This window comes from Eutrema salsugineum, unplaced genomic scaffold (assembly GCF_000478725.1).
Source record: "Eutrema salsugineum unplaced genomic scaffold, Eutsalg1_0 scaffold_1, whole genome shotgun sequence".
NCBI lineage: Eukaryota > Viridiplantae > Streptophyta > Magnoliopsida > Brassicales > Brassicaceae > Eutrema > Eutrema salsugineum.
The window spans coordinates 3,435,028-3,458,317 of NW_006256909.1; the positions used below are offsets into that span (position 1 = coordinate 3,435,028).

The 23,290-nt window shown below is 34.5% G+C and overlaps 3 protein-coding genes across 5 annotated transcripts; 2 read left to right on the top strand and 1 right to left on the bottom strand.

Annotated features, from left to right (window-relative positions):
• The first annotated feature begins 901 nt into the window (after nucleotides 1-901).
• On the top strand, nucleotides 902-4,066 carry LOC18030271 (U-box domain-containing protein 14). Its single transcript, XM_006412476.2, has 3 exons — nucleotides 902-1,808; nucleotides 2,136-3,043; nucleotides 3,678-4,066. The coding sequence occupies exons 1-2, from the start codon at nucleotides 1,165-1,167 to the stop codon at nucleotides 3,034-3,036; spliced, it is 1,545 nt and encodes a 514-aa protein (XP_006412539.1). The 5' UTR covers nucleotides 902-1,164; the 3' UTR covers nucleotides 3,037-3,043; nucleotides 3,678-4,066.
• A 1,748-nt stretch (nucleotides 4,067-5,814) lies between these two features.
• Nucleotides 5,815-11,538, top strand: LOC18030585 (altered inheritance of mitochondria protein 21). Of its 3 annotated transcripts, XM_006412477.2 has the most exons (14): nucleotides 5,816-6,168; nucleotides 6,773-6,976; nucleotides 7,060-7,241; nucleotides 7,616-7,742; nucleotides 7,814-8,005; nucleotides 8,152-8,190; nucleotides 8,301-9,143; nucleotides 9,228-9,341; nucleotides 9,620-9,693; nucleotides 9,897-9,948; nucleotides 10,124-10,204; nucleotides 10,283-10,335; nucleotides 10,435-10,497; nucleotides 10,588-11,538. In XM_006412477.2, exons 1-14 carry the CDS (start codon nucleotides 6,067-6,069, stop codon nucleotides 11,126-11,128), a joined length of 2,667 nt encoding a protein of 888 aa, XP_006412540.1. In that variant the 5' UTR covers nucleotides 5,816-6,066; the 3' UTR covers nucleotides 11,129-11,538. The 3 variants fall into 3 exon arrangements, with proteins under 3 accessions (XP_024004662.1, XP_024004663.1, XP_006412540.1); XM_024148894.1 differs by having other exon boundaries at nucleotides 5,815-6,168; nucleotides 10,124-10,335; XM_024148895.1 differs by having other exon boundaries at nucleotides 5,815-6,168; nucleotides 8,304-9,143; nucleotides 10,124-10,335.
• A 9,524-nt stretch (nucleotides 11,539-21,062) lies between these two features.
• On the bottom strand, nucleotides 21,063-22,830 carry LOC18030587 (putative glutathione peroxidase 7, chloroplastic). The gene is made up of 6 exons (XM_006412480.2): nucleotides 22,451-22,830; nucleotides 22,149-22,225; nucleotides 21,951-22,012; nucleotides 21,751-21,869; nucleotides 21,496-21,663; nucleotides 21,063-21,275 (listed from the first exon to the last, which is right to left on the bottom strand). Exons 1-6 carry the CDS (start codon nucleotides 22,703-22,705, stop codon nucleotides 21,246-21,248), a joined length of 711 nt encoding a protein of 236 aa, XP_006412543.1. The 5' UTR covers nucleotides 22,706-22,830; the 3' UTR covers nucleotides 21,063-21,245.
• Nucleotides 22,831-23,290: the final 460 nt, after the last annotated feature.

A 23,290-nucleotide genomic window follows, 5' to 3' on the forward strand; every position in this document is an offset into this window, starting at 1 on the left:
CGAAAGGGTTTCAAACTCTTAAGAAATTATTATTTGAAATCAATTCTAGGAAAAGTTATTAAACTTTTTGGGAACCCTTTCAAATTTTTTGTTTTTTGGTAGTTTTGAATTTTCTAATTCCCGTAAACAAATCACAAATTGTTGTCTATAATAAAATTATAATTTTTGGAAACAAAGAACTGACCTCAATATAGTAGCACTTTATAGTTCAACATAGCACGAGGGGACTTGTATTTGTATAAGAAGCTTCACTGACACATCTATAAATCTGAACACTTGGAATCAATAACAATAATGGCCTCACCGTTCTCTTGTACCCTCACATTTCTCGTCCACATTTTTTTTGTTCTTTCTTTCCTAACTGGTTGTTGCCTAAAGAAAAGGTGTAATCAGTAGTCGTTTCACCGAATACATTTCTGTTTGTTTTTTTCGTTTTCCCGACACCGAATTCAATTTGTCATAAGACATTAATTTCCGTAAAAAGTAAAGAAAAATACGTAATTATACAAACCATAGTCCATCACATAACGAGTTATACGTAGTCTTAAAGAAACCATTTTGTTTTTTATGGTGTTCATTTTTATTTAAAATAAGTGTTTCGAACAAAATAATTTATTTGAAAATGGAATCATGCAGTTCAAATTAATTCATTTTTTCTATATAAAAAAAAAGTTAGAATCCAACTTTAGATTAAATCGAGAAAATAGGTAAAAAAAAACGATATAGATCATAGTTTCTTCAAGATTTAAAAATCGTTACACATTAATCTCTTATATACATATATATCAAAAATTTAATAGTCAAGATTACAAAATTGTATATGAATTTGACTTCAAATCTTTAAATATCTTATTGCCATCAGAGAAAAAAAAAACAAAGCATTTAATATATTATCCGCGGTCTAGTTAATGGCTGTATCCAAACACAGGGCTTAGACTCGTAGGGTAAACGAAGAAGGACAAAGAATAAATCAACAGTCAACATTTCGCTAATCTCGAAGTTCATTTTTCGTTTCCTCTGTTTTCGCTTCCAAATAAACAAACAAAAACCTCTCTTTCTCATAACGAAAAGAAAAGAAAAGAAAAAAAATCTTCTTCCGCACTCTTTCCTGGGCTCGTGCAAATGCAGTTTAGCTTGAGAAGTAATCGGAGATAAAAGATAACAATGGCCAAATGTCACCGGAACAATATCGGATCTCTCATTCTCGACCGTGCACCTACCACTTCTTCCTCTACTTCCGGTAACCATTTCCGTCTCTGGAGCACCTTCTCTAGATCCGCATTCCGCAGAAAGATCTTCGACGCCGTTAGCTGCGGCGGTAGCTCACGTTACGGGCACGAGCTCCGTGAAGAGGAAGACGACGTGACGGTAACGGAGAAGCCAGCGGTCGCATCGAGGGATGCGAAAGCCAATACTATCGGCGCGGCGTTGAACAGCGTGGATTTCGAGGAGAAAGTGAAGAAATCGGAGAAGCTCTGCGATCTGTTGAATCTAGCGGAGGTGGAAGCTGACGTGGAGACGAAGAAGAAAGAGGAAGCGCTTGAGGTGCTTAAGCGCGTGGTTAGGGAGCTACAAGCTTCGGCGGCGGCGGCGCGTGGATTCGATGACGACGGCGGAGACTGTCAGAAGAAATTAACGGCGGCGAGTGAGGTGCGGTTGCTGGCGAAGGAGGATTCGGAGGCGAGAGTGACGCTGGCGATGCTCGGCGCGATTCCGCCGCTAGTTAGTATGATCGACGACTCGCGAATCGCAGACGCTCAGATCGCGTCGCTTTACGCTCTGCTCAATCTAGGGATCGGTAACGACGCGTGAGTCTCAATCCCTCTCCTGAATGTTTACTTCCATTTCAGGTTTTGAATTTCTGGAAAAAAAATTAAAACTTTCTCCCTTTTTTTGATCTTCCCTGAAATAGTTGCCATTGTTCTTGTTTTTGTTTGTTTGTTCTATGCGGAAGCTTTTCTTCTTTGTTCGTTTGTTTGTCTGCCAAAATTGATTTGGTTTCATTCGTTAAGTCACTTTCCATTTCTTAAAATGAACAATGTGCATAAAACTTAAGCATTTATTTCAATATTTTTCTCCATTTTAGACCTTACCAGATTCTGAAGAGATAAAGAAACACCAATTTTTGTTTGCAGGAACAAAGCAGCCATTGTTAAAGCCGGGGCTGTTCACAAAATGCTGAAGCTAATCGAGTCTCCAAACACGCCTGATCAATCAATTGCAGAAGCCGTGGTGGCCAATTTCCTCGGATTAAGCGCATTAGACTCGAACAAACCGATCATCGGTTCATCGGGAGCAATCAACTTCCTAGTGAAAACTCTTCAGAATCTGGACGAAACAAGCAGCTCACAAGCCAGAGAAGACGCTCTGAGAGCTCTTTACAACCTCTCAATCTACCAACCAAACGTTTCATTCATCCTTGAAACCGATCTAATCACGTTTCTCTTGAACACATTGGGAGATATGGAAGTGAGCGAGAGGATTCTCGCAATCTTGAGCAATATAGTGGCAGTTCCAGAAGGAAGGAAAGCCATCAGTTCAGTGGGCGACGCATTCCCGGTTTTAGTCGATGTACTGAACTGGACCGACTCTCCAGGATGCCAAGAAAAGGCGACTTACATACTTATGTTGATGGCTCACAAAGGATACGGAGATCGACAAGTTATGATTGAAGCAGGAATCGAATCATCGCTGCTCGAGTTGACCCTTTTGGGAAGTGCGTTGGCTCAAAAGAGAGCCTCGAGGATATTAGAGTGTCTTAGAGTAGACAAAGGGAAGCAAGTCTTGGACAGTACTGGATCATGCGGAGCCTTATCGGCACCGATCTATGGGACCAGAGACAATGGTTTGGACCACGGGGAAAGCGATGTGTTGATGAGCGAAGAGAGGAAAGCCGTGAAGCAGCTAGTGCAGCAGAGTTTACAGAGCAATATGAAGAGAATCGTGAAGAGAGCTAATTTGCCACAAGACTTTGTTCCTTCAGAGCATTTTAAGTCACTCTCTATGAGCTCCACTTCAAAGAGCCTTCCCTTTTGATGAAAACGTAAGTCTTTCACCTAATTATTCATATTGGTGGATTATATTAAACTAAGTAGATTGTCATATCAGTATAAGTATAGTTAACTTTCTCCTCAAGGCTTTTGTGATTTGATGCTCTGTCTCTCACTGACTGACAGTGGCATCAAATGTAAATTCGGGGAAGATTAGGGAGCATTGACTTAGTCTCTCACATGCACTTCATCAGTTTTGTAGACCTCATTTACATTGAGACCCCACCCACATATGAATGATGAAATTACCAAACTGTCCATCTTCCTTAACTAAAGTGTCGGTCATTTCTTTTTCTATAGTATGCTTTGGTCCACTCTCTGCCTTTGCTTTTATTGTTTGCATTTATTTTATTTTTTTCTGTGTAAAATATGTATTGCTTTTCTTTTTCATATTTTTCTCAAATGGAGTTTGGAATCTTTTGAGACAATAGTTTATGGTTGTGCTGTTGTTTTCCGAATAGAATAGAAAATAGAGTTTGCCTTAATAAACAATGTGGCGGCGTGGAGAAATTGGATCAGTGATCTAACTACATTTGGCTTTTCTTGTTTTGTTTTGTAGCGAGAGTTTTTAGTCAAATTCATTTTTAATAAATAAATAAAATAATCAAGCATCATCACGTCTTATAGGTGTCATCACGAAGCATTTCTGCAAAAAGTTGAAGGGGGAACCAAAAAAATCTGTGAGCTGATTTAACAAGAGGAAATAAAAACAAAGAGGAAGAGTGTTGCTTCGACAGATCTCATCAACTTCTGAGGTATGCGACAAAAGACCACAGACACAATCTAATATAATGTATAGTGTACTCAACGTACGATGTGTCGTTGTTATTGTTCATGTGGAGTTGCCTTTTTTGTTTGTTTGGGTTCTGGCTTTGTTGAAAGTGAAAAACCCACTTGGTCTACTAGGCTTAGTGTTAAAGCTGTATGTTATAAAGTTATGAACTTTGTTAGCTTTTACTTTGTACCAATTTTATCAGTTCTTTTTACTCTAATTATATGGTGTATATATCCTTTTTCCTGGCTTGTAAGAGTATTCGTCCTTAAAATTTTGAGTATGTTTGTTGTTTTTATCCATTAAGCACAAGAGTCACAAGAGTATGCTTAAACATATCACAAGAGATCATCGATGTATACATCGTAATATCCCTACAAGTATTTAAAGATGGTCCCAAATTTGAAAAAGTACACATCTAAATAATTAAGAACGTAAATGAAAGGTGGGAGAGGCACGTGGGAGTGTGACTGCATTCATTCATTTAAAGGCAGACTATTTTAATTGGTTTTGATATAATTCAATGTTATGGAAAACACTCTTCTCTGGCTACCAAAGCTGCAGTAGCTGTCTGTGTATATGGACATTATGCTTATCTACTACCATTTCATTTCCCATTAATTAGGGTCATTTTTAAACTCGATGAGTTGATGATATAATGAGTTCTGTATCTAATAACTTAAAGACACTTGAGATCCGACATACTTTTGAGATAATACGTTTTATTTTCTATATAAACGCATGTTTCCTAATAATCATTCTATATCTAGCTTACATTTGGAAAACCAAAGTGATGACGTGATGACGTGGTACTCCGTGACTGGTTGATATCAACATAGAACGCAAAGGAAGCACTTCCAAGTTCCAACGATGCAAGAGGTTTGAAAATGGGCCGACATGGAGATTAGCCCATTAAATTCTTGTAATATTTTTTTTTTCATGGTTTCTGAAATACCTGGTTGGACTCAGACTCAGTCGTAAATAATTGGGCTGGGTTTGAGCTATAGCCCGATACATTATTGGGGAGCAGGCCGCGCTGAGACGTTTGAGATACCGCTCGACCTTGAGTCCCTCTTTAACCAAATTGTTTGTTATTGGTATAGGCGTATAGGCGTATAGCTATTACGCTATAAATGAGACCAACCGGAGGACTCATGAAAAAGCTCATAACATTGTTAAGTTATTTTCAACCCGAAATATACCGGAGAAAGAAGTTCTAAGAGCTAATCTGTTTTTTTTTCAATAATATCTTAAGAAAACAAAATTTTGAAAACTGTTTAAAAGCTAGCAACCGGTTAATGTGAAATACCGAAAATATTGACTGAACAGTAATATAGTAAACCAATAGGTGATCTTGTGTTTTAAAAAAAAAAATTCAAAGAATTCCATAGATACAAATTTCCATTCTTATTTTCCAAATTTGAATCGTGGACTTGTATAATCATATTCTAAATTTATTATGTTAAGGTCATCAACATAGTCATATATGTGTACAGAATCGATATAAACATTATACATGTATATGACTATGTAGATGATTTCAACGATATATGAATTATAAAAATATCATTGTTCAATACAGTAATTGTTAAAAAGAAAATAGTTTGTTATGAAAGTAATAACATTTATCAGATTTGATTTCAAATTTATCAAACGATATTAGTATGACTTATTTATGGCGATCTATTTTAGCTAACCTGAGTTTATAAATCTAGGTGAAATCTGGAGAGGGGGAAAAAATCGCAATACTGGATTTTCCTTAATTTTTGGATTCCCCCTTTTAAGAAAAGCCCAAAAAGAGAGAGAAAAACAAATTAAAGAAAGTAACACATCGTCAAAAAGACGACCACTTAATAAATTGCCGTACACCAAAAATAAATACTTCCATTTTCGTTTTTAATAAAGATTATATATATCTTTTTAACGGCGCTGAGGGTTCTCGCGTCTGAGAAAATTTCTTACTTTTTTTTTTGGTTTTCTGTAAACTGTTAAGATTGAGAGGAAAAAAAAACAAAAAAAAAAAAGAGGGAGAGGAGAAAACCCTAGCGTGTTGTTCAGTGACTTTGGGGGAATTTCTCGTTGTTTCTCGCTCAATCGGCTTGTCATCATTTCTAGAATCGAAGGACGATTTAGGTTTTTCGCTTTGTGAGAAGACTGTGTTTCGGAATCTAGGTTTCGTAGAGATCTAATTGTAGATTCGCACGAAGAGCGAACGAGAGAGAGAGAAGAGAAGGAGAGGGAGTCATGTCGGATTCTGATAAAGAGCTAGAGAAGCAGATTCTGGAAGCACGGGAAAAGCTTATTGACCCGCCATCTTCAGTCGATGAGCTTCTTTCTCTCCTTGACGTGAGCTTCTTGACCATTTCGTTATACATATGTGTTATGTTTTTTCTTGGTGTTCTTCTTCGTCTTCGTGCAATGCTAAGTGCCTGCATGCGTTTAGTGTGGATTTCTTGATTTGGGTTTAACTCTTGCTCTGCATCTTTCCTCTTATTGTTATTTGTTTGCTACCTTCATCTAGCTATGCGAATTGACTCAATGCAGTTGAGATCTTGCCTTTGGGTGATTTCTCCGTTTCCAATAGATTCTTATCGATAATCCTCAATATCTGTGTTGGTTAAGCATATTCATCTATAAAGAACGGAGCTGTTGTTAAATTCTGGTTTACAGAGGCTGCCTGAGCTCTTCTGCTCTTGAAACTACTCTAAATCTTTAGATCAGTGTTGAAGAAAGACATTCATTCGATTATGCCACTGATTGATTTTGTGTTAATCAATCTGTACTATAAGTTCATACAACTTTATCCGTAATTTTTTCATGCTCTACAAAGATTTTCTGGACTGGTTTTTATGAAAGGTGGTGACACATCTGTTTTCAGATTCAAGTGTGTGATGGTGATGCTGTGATTTTGGAATTCTTGAGTTTGATATCATCTTGTATATTGCTGCAGAAACTTTTCCTCAGCCTGTCAGAGGTTGAACAGTCACCTCCCGACTCAATGCAGAATGCACTCTCTCCATTGATGAAAGCATTAGTCGCTGGAAAACTCTTCAAGCATTCAGATGTCGATGTGAAAGTAGCAGTCGCTGCCTGCATCAGTGAGATTACAAGAATAACTGCTCCGGATGCTCCTTATGATGATGACCAGATGAGGGTATGTTATTGTTTGGTAATTTATCTTCAGGAAATGGGCATAAAGGCGACTGTCGCTGATTCTTTTCTTCTGTTCTTGCGCAGGAAGTATTTAAGTTAATTGTATCATCATTTGAAAATTTAGTTGACAATTCTAGTCGCTCCTATTCCAAAAGGACCTCTATCCTTGAAACGGTGGCTAAGGTCAGATCGTGCGTTGTGATGTTGGATCTTGAGTGTGATGCACTTCTTATTGAGATGTTCCAGAATTTCCTGAAGGCTGTAAGGTACAAGCTAATAAATCCATTCTGATGGAATCATTGCTAACTTAGCAACGGTTCTATGATTGATGCAAGTTTTTCTTTAACTTCGAAATTTAAGGTCCAGAATATATACGACATACATACATGGAATTCTGTACCTTGCTTATAATCTTGAATTGTTTTCCCTTTAGTCTACTTATGCCATATTGGATTTGTGGATGCTGTTGTTACCACTCAGCACATCAGATAAACTATTTAGGTGACTTAATGACAGAAGCAGCCATAACATTCTGATCACTTTTTTTTTACAGAAGCTTAGTTTTACTTTCCTCCTTGCATCTTCAAGCTTCTCACTGGATATCATGTTTGTCTGATGATTAATTTATTTTCCTTTTCAGGGACCATCATTCAGGGAACGTATTTTCATCAATGGAGAACATTATGACCCTTGTTTTAGAAGAAAGCGAGGATATACCCCCAGAAATGCTTTCACCAATTCTACATTTTGTTAGAAAGGATGATGAGGTGATACATTGTTGGTCTTGCTAATTATGTTTCAGTATGCTCCTTTGTTAATTCTTTCAACTTGTCCTCAGGTTCCCCAAGTATCACGGAGGTTGGCAGAACAAGTTCTCAGTAACTGTGCTAGCAAGCTCAAAACGTATCTCACTGAAGCAGTGAAATCGTCGGGTGTCCCTTTTGATAAGTATAGTAAGATAGTGACTTCTATATGTGAAGGGACATTCAGTGCTTTGCAGCAGGATCAACTTGTTGCGAATGAAGAAGAGGCAAGTCTTCTCATCTGTATCTCTACCCAGCCAGTTTTATATCTCACCTGTTTTTCTGTTGAACTATCTCATTTTTTTGTGATTATGCTGGTCGTCCAGTTACATTACATGTTTTTATAAAGTTCTCCCAATTTTTTATCCCGCAGGTTAGTCATGTTCATTTAACAAAGGAAGCAGAAGTAGAGGTAAAAAATAGCATTAAACTTCTGAAAATTTGTTGATTTGAAAAAAATGATAGATGTCTTTCTTCATTTTGCTCAAGTAGATTGATAATTGGTTTTTAATTTCCAATCAGCAGGATAAACAGAAGGCAGCAGAAATTTCTACACCCGAGCGAACTGATGCCCCTAAGGATGAATCTGGTAAATCAGGAGTCAGCAATGGTGTTGTGCAACAGAATGATTCGTCTGTTGATACTGAGACAAAGAAGCAAGATAATACGAATGCTAAAGATGAGCCTCAACAACTTGATAATCCTAGCAAGACTGACTTGGATAATGCTTCTGAAGAAAAGCCTGATGTTGAACATCAAATTATGGAAAAAGAACCTAGTTCTGTCAAACAAGTGGATTCATCAAAAACTTCAGATATCAAAGAAGAGACTGAACCTGGAGCACTCCTGGACAGCAAGGGTGTCTTAAAGTCGCCTCCTGATGACTCATCTGTTAACGCAGCCACTTCTTCAGAAAATGAGGAGAAAACAGGTGTGCAGGCTTTGCCATCTAAGACATCAGCTGATGAAACTGCCAATGTCAGTTCTCCATCTAGAGCTGAGGATCTTGTTGAGGAAAACCGTCCTAAGAAGACTGCAAACCAGAAGAAAAGCTCAACGAAGGAGGCCAAACCATCTGCTGCTAATGTTACGGAAGAAGCTTCCGAAGAACCAAACACTTCTGAAGCTAAAGTGACAAAAAAGTCTGGAAAGAAGGTCGCCTCTTCAAGTAAAACCAAGTCCAATGTTCCTCCTTCAAAGAAAACCACCTCTGAGACAAAAGCAGCTAAACAGTCAGAGAAAAAGGTAGTTGAGAGTGATAATGAACAAGAATCCTCAAAGCCAAAAGGGGATAAGAAGAAGCCAGGACGTGGGAAAGCCATGGATGAGGACACATTACATACGTCTTCAGGTGATAATGAAAAAGTAAGCTTTTCCCCTGACTGATTCGATATATATCTACCTTCCCTGTCCATTTACGATTACTGAGATCCTTTGGTTGTATTTCAGCCAGCTGTTTCCTCTGGAAAGCCAGCCTCAAAGTCAAAGAAAGAAGTGAAGCAACCGATAGAAGAAAGTCCTAATACAAACGCAAAGAGAAAACGAAGTCTAGGCAAAGAGAAAGTATGTTTTCGAAATTTCACCTATTATAATTGTTGCAAAGGAATGTGGGGAAAAAATCATGTTTTACCAATTGACATTTGCAGTAGTAACTGTGCATGGTTGCAGCTTCTTATTCTCTTCATGTTGAAAATATTTTTCTTTTAAACACCTGTTCGTTCCCTTCTGTGGAGCTTATGATTCTCGTGTTTACTTCTTTGTCCGTACTGGTTCCTTGTGCTCTGTACGAGTTTTTTTTTTTTTTTGTTAGACTTCTTCATACTGAATTAATTCCCTGGCAGGCATCTGATCTCCAAAACCACGATGAAAGTTTAGTTGGGTCGAGGGTCAGAGTCTGGTGGCCTATGGATAAAGCGTAAGCATTTTGTATTTTCTTACGTAAAACTCCCGGCGGCTTTATATGTATTTAAGGAAACTAGATATATACACGTAAAACGTCGGGGAGCTTCTAGGAATTATGTTTGATTTACACAAATGCTGTCCGCCATTCTATGTATTTTTCCTTAGATAGCTGAATCTGGACTAACACCTTGGATGAATATTGGATTTCTGCCGCAGGTATTATACTGGTTCGGTCAATTCATATGATTCTGCTAAGAAGAAACATCTGGTAAGCCCCATTTTATCAGTCTTTTTTATAACTATAGTTGTTGTCATTTCTGTTTGCGGTGAATCATTAGCCTATTGACTGTTTTCCTAAGTGGTACATTATTTTTTCATTTGATTCAGGGCATCTTATGGTACGTTTTATTTTTGTCGTTTGTTGTTGCTATCTTCGTTTCCAGGTTTGCTATGATGATGGCGATCAAGAAATCTTGAATTTGAAGAAACAGAAGTGGCATTTTCTGGATGAATCAGAATCAGAGGTGGGGCATTATATTTCATTAATCTCTGACTTTTTTAAAAAATTCTTTCCATTTGCTGTAATTTACATTTTTTTGCAGCATGGTGAAGAAGCTGCTGATCAGACGGGTCATGATGAAGAAGCCTCTGCAGAGTAAGTGTTACATCTCTAGTTCCGGTGTGTATGTGGCTCTGTAAGGATTAGCTAGATGTGATGATTTGTGATGACCAAGCTTAGTAATTCTCAATGCAGGGCCCAGCAGAGAAAAAAAGCCAAGACAGGCAAGCAATCAAAGATAGAATCATCAGGGAAAAAGTAAATGAAACTGAACGCAAATAGGTTAAAGGTGTTGTTGAAGTCACTAGAAAATTTCCATACTAATAAGCAATATCGCTTCTGACCCAGGGGTGGTGGAGCTGGATCCAGCAAGTCTAAAGCTGCTCCTGCTTCCAAGTCAGGCAAGAAGTCCCAGGATGATAAAACAGAGAGCAAACCAAAGGATTCAAAGGAACCGAGCAGAGAAGAAGAGGATAGCTCTGAAGAGTTGAGCGAAGAGGAGGAAAATCCCAGAACCGTTGCTAAATCAGGTGGTGCAAAATCGGGAAGCAGCAAGTCGAAGAAAGAGATAGTGAAATCTGGAAAATCAAAGGACCAAGGAGACTCTGGCACATCCAAAGCTTCATCCAAGAAAAAGGAAGAGCCGTCCAAGACTATGACGACTTCCTCAAAGTCCAAGTCTGGACCTGCGAAGTCTTCATCAGCCAAGGTGAAAGTAGCTAAAGGCAAAGCAAAATCTACACCTTCCTCCAAGGCCAAGGAGAGCGATGCAGAGTCCGAATCTGAAGAGACACCCAAGGCACCAGAACCAGCAACAAAAGGTAAATCAGTCGGTTCAGGCAAGTCGCAGGGAAGTCAGACGAAGTCTGGTAAGAAGAGGAAGCGATGACTCTGGCCTTAGGAAAGGTTTTCGATCTTTTCTCCTTTGAATTATGGTTATGTAATTTTAAGGTGGAAAAGGTGAGCGTAACGGTGGTGGTATTGGTGGCCGTGAATTGGGTGGGACTTGACGTCGTCTGGGCATTAGAAGTGTAGAATTGTTTTCGAGACAAGAAGCGTAGTAGTGGTGGTTTTCTTTCGTTTAGGTGTGATTTCAGCTTGATGTAGCTTTAAGGTGGATACTAAATCGGTTTTGGTTATTTTTATTTCTTTTATTTATTTGACCACGTTTTCCTGTCATCTCTCGACATGAGTTTTGAAGAGAATTATTAAAATATTTGGGTAGATAAAAGTACATTTTGCCTGCCGACTATTTGTAGTAAATCTTCCTAAACCATCACTAAAATTTGGATTAACTTAGATTTGAGTTGTGTGTTCATGCTTTTCTTAGTCGTTGTTTAGGATTTAGCACTCAAAATCAATTTTTAATTCTTGCCACTGTTGAGTTATTCGTCAACTAAGATCTTTGGCCAAGCATTTTGCCGAGTAAACTTGTATGTAGTTATTATCATTTACTTTTAGTTTCATTAACAACCTAAAAAGGCTGAAACCGAATTCGAATCGAACCAAAATTTATAATATGAAAAAAAATATATTCGATTATCTAACCCTAAATCGAAAAACCTTAAGGAGTATTATTGTTTCATTAAATCAAAGTCCAAAAAAAGCCGAACATCTCAAGTCTCAATATACATTTGGATTGAACACCCTTAAACTGAACTTTAATTTTAATTTATTTGTTTCATACTTTTGAGGGAGAATTTTTAACTTTTTTTTCTTTGTTCTATAGTGTGTATACTAAAACTGTAATTACGATATTTTAAAATCGGATCATAAACAATATTTTAAAAAGTAAGGGAGCTGTTTTTTTCTTTTCATTTTAATCCTAAAGATCATTTGGATCATTGGAATGTGTTTCAGATTTTACATCGCTAGTTTTAGTCGGATTCATCTAATTCCTCGAATTTATTAGGCTCTACTAATTTAAAAAAAGAATTTGTTTCTAAGTTGACCAAAGTCTTTAGAAAATAATATCACGCATATTAATGGTTTACGAGATGCTTGGAGATTCCTAAGTCCAATGTTTGCTTCACCATACATAAGGGATATTCCATTACATGCATATTATAATTTAGGCACGCCGCACGCATCGATCAAAGGTTATAAAACTTCAGATCTATCAACAACAGCCTTGCAATGAGAATCTAAGGCCACTAGATCTGATGAGGTCTTCGATCCGTGGGTTATATTATTGATTTGCACATGATTGCATTTTTTTCAGCAAACAAAAGAAAATAGTACTTTCAGTTTCAAAATATCTGATGTTTAAGATTGTATACATATATTATGAATTAATAAATTTTGTCTTTTTCTAAACTAAAACGTTATTTATTATTTATATAAACACAGTTCAACTAATGATAAAACAATATGTGTAATAAAAATAGTTAAAACAATAAATTAATTAATTTTGCATTAAAAAATCAAAATTATCGTCTAATTTGAAACATTTTTTGTTCTTTCCTAAAACATCATTTATAACGACATGAAAAGTGTATAAATTGTTCGACCAAAAAAAAAGAAAAGAGTATAAATTAGAACAAGATGATCTAGACATTAACATACGAAAACAAAAATTATGCGTATAAAAGTCGGCTATAATACGTATTCTAATAGATGGGGATGCATGTCGATGATCCCATATTTTCATTTATGATGAGGAAAAATGGGTTTACATCTCTTTCTCCTTATTAAATAGGTATTTTGCATTCGTACATAACTTGTATAAACAAATCTTAATAAAACCTACGTGGATAGTTAAAAAAGAGGTATATATATACCACGTGGCACGATATATATGACCACTAGCCGACTAACGGATGGCTCGAGAACGATTGGCACATTACGAACATGAGTAAGACTGCAAAGAGACGACCACGAGGTTTAAGCCATCACCGTGAGATATAAGCACGCCTGGCTCACAAAGTCAGACAATATTCGTTTAAAAAGGAGATTTCCTCGACCAATTACCAATATTAGCCGCATCTTGCGATATATACGTAGATCGTAATTGGGCTTTAAACTAATTAGAATCTATCGTAATCTTCATATTCATATCTAAATCATTAAATCCTTTATCACAATAAGATTCCTGCAAAAATATTTTACAGTCTAGTTTCACGGGTTACTTCATAATTAGGGTTTGATAACACACACATTTTGCTTCCCAAGTTATATATAATGTTAATAAATCTTTACAATTTTTCCATAATTTAATCTCGATTTTGATTAATAATTTCATAGGTTTTGAGCAGATCTCGACGATCTTTCACTAATATATATGATTTCTTAATGAATGATACTTCCGATAGATTGGTTCGAAATCCTGTTGTGCGAGTGTATGTTATTGGCGGATCTAGCTTTACTTTATGGGTGGCTGATATGATTTTATATTCAATAAAATTCAGCATATTCCATTTTTGCATTTGTTCTCAATTCTCAGCATTTCGCACCAATAAAAAACGATACGGTATCTCAGAAGATAACAGAAAGAATGAAACAATTGGATTGTTCGACTCCTTATTAAATTAACGTGTGGCTTGGAGAATAAGTTCTTAGAAACCCCAAACCAAAAATAAAAAACAGTAAACTATGCTATTTAAACCTGAGAAACAAGTAGTTAACCATGGTTTGTGGATGTCTTCCTTCCCCTAAGTTTTTTTAGACATATATGCATAGATTTCCAATATTTAAAATTTTCATACAATTTTAACACTTAATTTTTTTTCTAGAATATAAATGACAAATACTATTTTTTGTGTTTATTCATATACTATCCACATGCGTACATGTATATAAAATAATATACATGAGCAAATCATATATATTATAAGCAAAGTAAAATTTTAAGTCAAAGCTGTCTCATTCAATCTTAGGGTGGCTAATTACCTTTTACCCTTCTTATATTTTTTAAATTTAAATCTAATAAAAAATATTAAAAATCGTAAACTAATTAAAAAATATTAAAAAACGTAAATTAATTAAAAATTATAAAAAATTGTAAAATTAATCATATATATTATAAGCAATGTAAAATTTTGAGTCAAAGCTGTCTCATTCAATCTTAGGATGGCTAATTATCCTTTACCCCTTCTTATATTTTTTAAATTTAAATATAATAAAAAATATAAAAAATTGTAAATTATTTTAAAAATATTAAAAAACGTAAATTAATTAAAAATTATGAAAAATTGTAAAATTAATAAAAAATTATTTAAAATCGGAATTTAATAAAAAAAATTTTAAATTTAATAAAAATTATTAAAAATCAGAATTTAATCAAAAAATCTTTAAAATAGAAAATAAACAAATTTTATAAATTGGAATTTAATCAAAAAAACATTTCAAATCATATCATATATAATATATGCACAGTAATTTTTTTGCTATAAGCTCTCTCATTCAATCTAGGTGACTAATTACTCTTTATTCTTTGATAAATTTTTTCTAAATATCCTTAATTAATTAATTTATATTCATAATTTGTATAACAATTTTTTCTGTTATTTTCATACAAATTATCAAAATAAAAGAAGAAAAAAAAAACGGTAGATGAAGAAAATAAAGTATAAGAAGATGAAAACCCGAAGATGCAAAAGAAAAAATAGAAGAAAATAAAGATGTGAAAAAGACAAACAAAAATTAGAAAAAAAAGTTTGGATAAAAAAAATGACCAAGAAGAAGTAAGAAGTAGAAGATAAAAATGACTAATAAAACCAAAAGAAGAAGAATAAAAGATGTGGAAGAATAAGAATTTAGAGAATACAATGACAATAAAAGAAAACAAAGAAGATGGGGCAGACAAATAAAACAAAGAAAATCAACAGAAAAAACCGAATGAAAAAAATTAAGAAGTCAAATAAGATGAATACAATACATAAGATGAAATAGTCAAAAATAATAAAAGATAAGAAGGAAAAAACAAAGAATATGAAAAACTAAAAAAATAAAGAAAAAGGAGAAGAATAAGAAAACAATGAAAATATGAACAAAAATTCATATTGTGAACAAGTAAGATAAAAAAAAGCCGGATAGGTCGAAGACGATGAACAAAAAAATCAAATGACCAATTGGAGAAGAAAAAAAAAAGATAATCAGAAGAAGAAGTCATAGAAGAAAACTAGTAGATAGTAGACGAAGTGAAAGAAAAAAAAAATAATAAAAAGAAAGAAAACTAGAAGATGAAGAAGACAAATTAGAAAAAAGTAAATATGATGAAAAAATGAAGAAAAAGAAGAAGTAAAAAAAGATGAAGACAATAAAGAAGAACAATTTGAAAACAAATAACGATGAAGAAAAACTCAAAAATACAAAGAAAAAAAAACTAAGAAAGGAAAAATATAGACCAGAAGAAGAGGAGAGAGACAGATAAGACAAAGATCTTTAAAATATGATGAAGAATTTGGAGAGAGGAAGATAATTGGAAGAAAAGGAATAAGAATCCATAGAAGGAGAAAAATAATAAAATACAAGACAAAATAGAAGAAGAAGAAGATAGGAAAGAGAAAAAATTGGATGAATACTTTAAAAGATGAAGAATTAGAGAAAGTAGAAAAATATGAAGATGAAGTAAAAACCGAAAAACACCAGAAGAATAGGAAGTCGGTGACAACAAAGAAAACGATATATGGCAATGAAAAAGGAAAAGAAAAAAAAAGAAGAAAGAGAATAATAAAACATCGAAGAAGAAGTTGAAAGAGAATAAAATCTGGAATAGAAGAAAATCAAAAGATGTATGAGAGGAAGAAGAAAAGATGTGGAGAAGAAGAAGAAGACGTGAAAAAGAAAAACCGGAAAAATAAGAAGTAAGAAAATACATAGAAAATAAAGAAGAAAAAAATAGGAAAAAAACAAAAAGAAAACAGAAAAAAAGAAAGAAAGAAGAAAATGATAGAGAACAAAAAATTAAAAGATAATTCATATTAATTTTGATTTAGTTTGTGTTTATTAATTTTATACACTTATTAATATTAATTTTAAGGTATTTAATGTTAAACAATGATTATCATAGATTAGCTTTATTTTAATTTTGTATGTATCAAATTGTTGATTTAATTTTTTTCAATTTCTGACGTAAAATTAAATTTTACGTTTCAATGAAACACTTCGGTCTGCGCAAAGCGCGGACTAAACACCTAGTTGTTATAAAAATGCTAAAAATCTATAAACAATATATTAAATACTAAGACTATGTATATTTTAAAAAGTGCAAATTCATGCAAAACAATCTTTTTCTATATATCTACTAAGTTGACTAAGAGGGATTGGCTAATTTATGGTTACATATCATTAGTTCATAAAAACTAATAAACTATGGTATGTGGTATATCAAACTATGGTGTGTTTCTATAGTTCACATAATTAAACAAATTAAACTATGCAATTAAACTATGGAGTATAACTTTGGTTTGGTTGGATGTGAAACGACGTAACCTCTGCAATTAATACTTATTCAACATTTATTAAAGGTGGTACATTCACATTAATTATAATTTGGTCTCATGTTACTTTACTCTATACTTTATTATATTTTTTCATATGTAGAAGTTTTGAAAAATGAGAAAATTATAGGTGTAGAAATTTCAAAACTTCTGATGTCTTTGTTCCTCATTGAATCTGTTTTCTGATGTCTTTGTTCTGTTTTCTATTCATTCGAAACTAATGATTATATACATACATATATATTGTTTGTTTGTTTTGTCTATTAATTGTTCTGTTGAGTTGCTTTTGTTCTGCTTGTTTACTGGCTGTCATTAGTAGAAGCCTTAGCATTTTTTTGGTTAGTAGAAGCCTTGGTTTAAGAAAATAATGGGAAACTAAAAAAGTTAAACGCGGAATGACTATTATAATACTAGTAAAAAGAAGAGTATGATTCCCATTAAAAAAGTAATGTTATTATCATCGTGAAAGACCAAAATTCAAAAGATCTTTAATAGGTTTGTCGTTGCCGTTTATAGGTTATGAGATTGACCACTTAAACTGCAATGTACTGTTCAATCCAATCCATTCCATTCAACTCATATGTCTCTCTCTCCAGACATCTGTCACATTGCATGTAAGAGGGAGAGAGAAGAAAGAGACCAAAAAAAACAAAACAAAAAGAAAGCAGAGATAAGACTCTTGAAGAGAGTGAGCGACAGAGAGAGATAAGGTATTTTGTTTCCTTCTTTAACATATTCTTCCTCTCCTCTCCTCTCTTCTCAAAATCTAAATCCTTCTCCCCGAATATCTCTCCCTGTGTTCTTTCTTTTTTGGTAATTATTTATTTTCGCATCTCGATTTGGTCAAAACCCTAGATTTGTTTACCCAAAGGGTATCTAAAAATGAATAACTTTCCTCTCTTCTTTCGATTATAAATATTCTACTCTGGTTTTTGCTTACCCTAAGCCTCTCAGATCTAACTCTACAGCTTCAAAGTCTTCTTCTCCTTAGAAGAAAACCATTTCTCCTGTTTGATCTCTAATCTCAGAGTTTGTGTCGGTAAGGCCATTAAGTGAGTTTTGGGACAAATTTTAGAGAAAACGCATCGAAACTGACAGAAGAGAGTGAGCACACAAAGGCACTTTGCATGTTCGATGCATTTGCTTCTCTTGCGTGCTCACTGCTCTATCTGTCAGATTCCGGCACCGAGTCTTTATCGGTCCGTTGACGTTTTCTTCTTTAATTGTGTTCTCATCTCTGTCTCTCACTTTATCTCTCTTGTGTTCTTCATCTCTCCAAAGGTAATTAAATACGATCTCATATCTATCCTACCTTGCTCTTATATATTCTACCATAGATTTGATTTCTAATTGCATGCGAATTTGCTTTTTTTTGTCTCCTTTGTTGAACGCTATATTTTATGATATCATTAGCATCGAAAAAGCTTTAATCTATGCGTTTAAGGCTTGGTTAAACGAGATTAAATGGGACCATTAACGTTAACCTAGTTTTTCTTAGGCTGGTCCTAACTCTTTTGAATCCTTAATTTCCTCGATCCAAACTATATTATTGTAAGATTTTATTTTCCTTCTTTTTTTAGTTTCTCATGAGTCTTTTTAATCGTGATTCAGTCTCTTCATTCATAAGTCTGTGTCGATTTATCATTTGCTTTATATGATCACATGCATCTGTGTTTGATCATGGATCTTGCAAGAGTACTGTTCATAATTGTGGTTTTCTAGTTTATATGTATTGTATGCTCGTACATTTTGATTCTCTGAGGTACATAATCACGTATCTAATTTAATCTGTTGTTTAATGTGTGATAGAGATAGTATCTAATTTATATATCATTGATTCCATGTGATCACGTTGTGAATCTTGCAGGAATATACTCGTGGGGCTTGTTCTTGATCTAAGAGCATTTTCTTTGGGTTTGTCTCTTGATTTAAGAACATGTTCTTTAAATTCAACCCTCAAAACGACCATATAGACACTTTCTAATTTGTGTGCGTTTTCCATTTTTTATTAAGTAATTTTGAACTCCAGAAGCGATTTGTAGATGCTTTTGCCAAGAAGAATCAAATCTATATCGTGATTAAAAACAGTACTTAAAATGCTATTCTGAATGATTAATGCTTTTTCAATACTGAATCTTGAAGAAGATTAAAAATTGATATTATTTTTGTTCTCACTTCTATTAGTTTAGTTTCTTTTCTTTAAGATCAAATATTTCAAGTTTTCATTTTAATTATATTCATATCTTGTAGGGATAAAATTTGTCACGGGGTTTTATTTTGCTAAGTAAAGAGTTCTTAATATTTTTGCAATTCATTGCTAGATGTTCTTGTCATGCTTTCTGCCTGCTTTTTTCCTTTAATCCATGTTCCCGGTGTTTACAAACCAATTACGATACATATAGAACACATAATTCATTATGTTCTTGCTGTAATTGAACAAAATTAGTTATTAACTTCTTCAAAAGAAAGATAGTGCTTTCTTGATGCCTGCGAAATGTGTCTAAAATCAATTGTCTATAAGAAGGATATATAACTAAGATTGAGGTTCTCAGATTATTCTAAATTAAGTTCGATGAAATCGTCTCATGATTGTAACAAAGTCGCTTGAAAGGAATACTGTTTGCTGAGTGCTTGTGTGTTGCATTACATAAATGTTATAATATGTCACCAATACGTTTGTTTGCATATGGAGAATTAGATTCACACGGTGGGTGAACTAAGAAGAAAAAATCAAAGAGGCTCTCACATGACTTTTGTAAAGTTTGTCAATTTTACTAGGTTTTTCCCACTTACTCAATATAACTTAACTAGTTTTCTGATTGTAACACCGCGTAAAAAATTCTAGATTATGTTACGAGGTTGTGCTTTTGATCGACCTAATTCTGATATATTTGTTCATTCTGTTGCAGGTTTGGATTTATCGGTGGTTTTTTTTATGTTGCTTCTCGATTCAAATTGTTCATGCGAAGTCAAAGAGATCAATATGCATTGTTTGCCGTAGTAACCTATATTTTGGGATGTTGATTTAGAGTTTTTATGCTTAATTTGTTCTGTCAATTGATTGCCGCAGGGTTTTACATGTATATGGTTGTTCTAGTTTAGTGCCGTGGATAAAAACATTGTTTGACTAGTTATTATAAGGTGAGTAGGTTTTGAAATTTGAATAGGATTGCGGTTGTGCCAGTCCACTGCCGGATTAGAGTAATAATTAAATGACGTTGGAATTGATCTCTGAATCTGAGAAATGGTCCTGGTTTTGATGGTATTAGTCATCTCAAGGAATTGAAGTTTATTACCAATAGAGATAGTTTAAAACGTCACGCGAAACAGATCCTACCGATTGGTAATCCCACTTAAATCATTTTCCTTTTTCTAAAACTGTTCTTTGTATTTACTCTCAGCCATTTCAAAATTATCAAATATTAAATCTTCTTGAAGCAATACAAAATTAGATTTATGAATCAAGTGGAGAATAATAAAACCAAGAAGTCAAAACATGTAAATTACATTGCCCCAATAAAACTTAACAACAAGAAAGTTTCCTCTGATTAATTAACCATAATCAATGGCAAAATTGTAATAAATAAATAAACGATTTGTCGTATGTGGTCTTAAAAAATAAAGGTAAACACAGTAAAGACTAAAAAAAAAAATCCAGCATTGTAGTACATATATAGTCAGTCTTTAGAAAGTAAGTCTCCTGTCAGGAAAAAAAAACAGAAAAACATGGAGGACTTGAGCGAGAGACTTGTCCGAGTAGGGCAATACGAGATCCCACAATCTCTGTGGACCGAGAACAGAGAGATCACGACGGTGGTGGATGACGTGGCAATCCAATCCACCACCCCACAAGAAGACCTCGCAGTAACGGCAAGCGTGATGGTGGATCTCCACTTTAACCAGATCAGAGAGATCGAACCAGAGCCCTTATTTCTGATCAGATACTCAAGCCTTACCCCGGTCAGATACTGGTTTAGGTTTACCCCAATCATCAGATACTCAAACTTCGTCCTCCTCCCTCAAGAAGAAGAAGAAGAAGAAGAAGAAGAAGAAGAAGAACAAGAATGTCAACGCACACGGCCGGCTCTTCGCAAGACTCGACGGAGACGACGAGATCCTCCTCCACGAGTATCTCGTCGATTCTCACAGGTATCTCCACCAACTTATCTCCGCCATAGATTTCTGCCACAGTCACGGAAAGATTATTCTTCTCGACGTTAACTTTAATCTTCTCTACTTATATATATTAAACTCTTTTGATATCCCATTTACTGAATATTATGTTTGTGTGTGTGTCTCTGTAATAAACATAATAAAAATCGGGTGTCTCCGAAGCCAAAAGGCACTGGTGTGTTTCTAAAAGAAGTTTATTTGAATTTCCGATCGTTATATGTATAATATCATTTCTGTAACAGAAGAATAAGAAACATTGTACATGTTCATCTGACTTCCCTGGTATACCAACAATAAACCGGGAAATGTGTGTACCACACTTACGGGTTTATTAAGACAACAACTAATCTCTCTCGCTCTATGCATTACGATGCACACATGGGAACAGTATATTTATGCCGCAAGTAACTTCTGGATATCCTTCTGCAACATCTCAAACAAAAAGAGGTTGTTAGTGTTAACTATTCAATATACTTAGGAACGTTATGAGTTAATAGATTTTCCACATACACACGTTTTCTTGGAACTATTTTAGTCGATGTAGTCGTTAATAGTGAATATATTCAAAGACAATATAGTCAAACTGGTTCGGTTCAGGACTAAACCGAAAACACTGAACCGAAGACGAGATCCAGATTGGTACCTCGATTTGGAAGGGAGAAGTCGTGGGAGGGTATCTTTCGACAACTTTGCCATTTTTGTCAACCAAGAATTTCTCAAAATTCCATTTGATGAATTCACCCAAGAACCCACCAGACTTTGATTTCAAGAACTGGTAGATAGGAGCTGTGCTCGGTCCATTGACATCAACCTGTACAACACAACCTATCAAGATTCAAGATTTGCAAAATGTGTAGCCAGTAGTGACAGTTTTTTTTTTTGGGTACTTACTACATACCTTATCGAATATAGGGAACTCCGCTTTAAATCGGGTACACACGAATCGCTTGATATCCGGGTTTGATTCAGGTTCTTGACCTCCAAATTGATTGCAAGGAAAAGCTAGAATCTCAAATCCTTGAAAATGAGAAACAAGAAGAAATCAGAGAAAGGTCACATATTGTGTTACGTAATCAATGGGATGTATAAAAAGCTCACCTTGGTTTTTGTATTTCTCGTACAGATGTGAAAGCTCTGAGTAGTTTGATGATGTCAAACCACTGACATTTTAAAAAAAAAAAAAAAAAAAAAATTTTTATATCTAAGAAACCCTTTACATGAAAAAATAACCTTATTATCAAATAGAAATCTAATTTCGCAGCACAATTTGATGACACAAAGAAAGAAGGGAATCACCATTTTGAAGCAACGTTAACGATCAACAGAGGCTTTCCTTTAAATTTGCTCAATGAAACATCCTTCCCATTTATGTCCTGTTCAAGAAAAGAAAAAAACAGAACAGTTATCTCCAGTTTTAGGTTTTACGGAGGATGTTTTATAGCTCTCGAGTGTATGCATATACTTCAGACTTCACATTGAAAAAGCATATTTTGATAGATTTGAGAGGCTTTCTTCTGTTTTCTATAGAAGCTAACGAAGAAACAAAAACCTATTTTCTTTCTAAAATAGTAAAATCAGAAACAGAAATAGTAACGTACCTTAACAGTGAAATCGTGAACAGTCTTTTCTGAAGCAGCTCTTGCATAAACGCTGAAATTTCTGGACTTGAATCGAAACCCATGATTACTCGAAGATTTCAGGGAAACCCCATTTCGCAGATTCCGAGAGTTTGATGTTTCCGTTGAGAAATTTTTTGAAGGGGCAAGAAAAGCCGACGAATTTCGAGGTGGATTGGGTTTGGTTGCAGCGAAGCCATTGAAGACTGCAGAGAATGGTGCGTAAGAGGAAGCCATTACAGAAGCAGAATGTATTTAGAACGAGTTTGTTTAATACTTAAGTGTTTCGCGTTCAAGTGGAATAGAGAGCAATTAACAAAACCAATTAGCAGGATCCCTCATTTATACCATGTTTCAAAAGATATTAAAAGTTCATAACTACTGACTACAAATTGTGAACACAAAAATTAGCCAGAATCATTAGAAAAAGAGATGCGGTCCTCGTATAAACACGTCGTCCATATTATATTCACAGTTTTGAGAAGAAATAAACTAATTTTTAAAAAATAAAATGGAAAAGCCGAGCGGTGCAAAAGCTATGGCTTTTCGTGAAGAATAGTCAAAGCTTATCATGCAACGCAGTTCTTCTTCGTTTTTTTTGTTTTTGTTTTTTTTTTTTTAACGCAGTTGTTCTTCGTTTGTTGATCACTTCAAATTAGTACTTACATTTAGTTTCTTTAAAACATAACAATGGTGCTCAATCAATGTCCTTTTTTTTCACAACAAACCCGGAGATCCTAAAGTGAAATCCATAAAGCATCTACAAACAGAAATTACAATGAAAACAAAAAAAACATTTCAAGTTCTCACTTCTCAGTCATT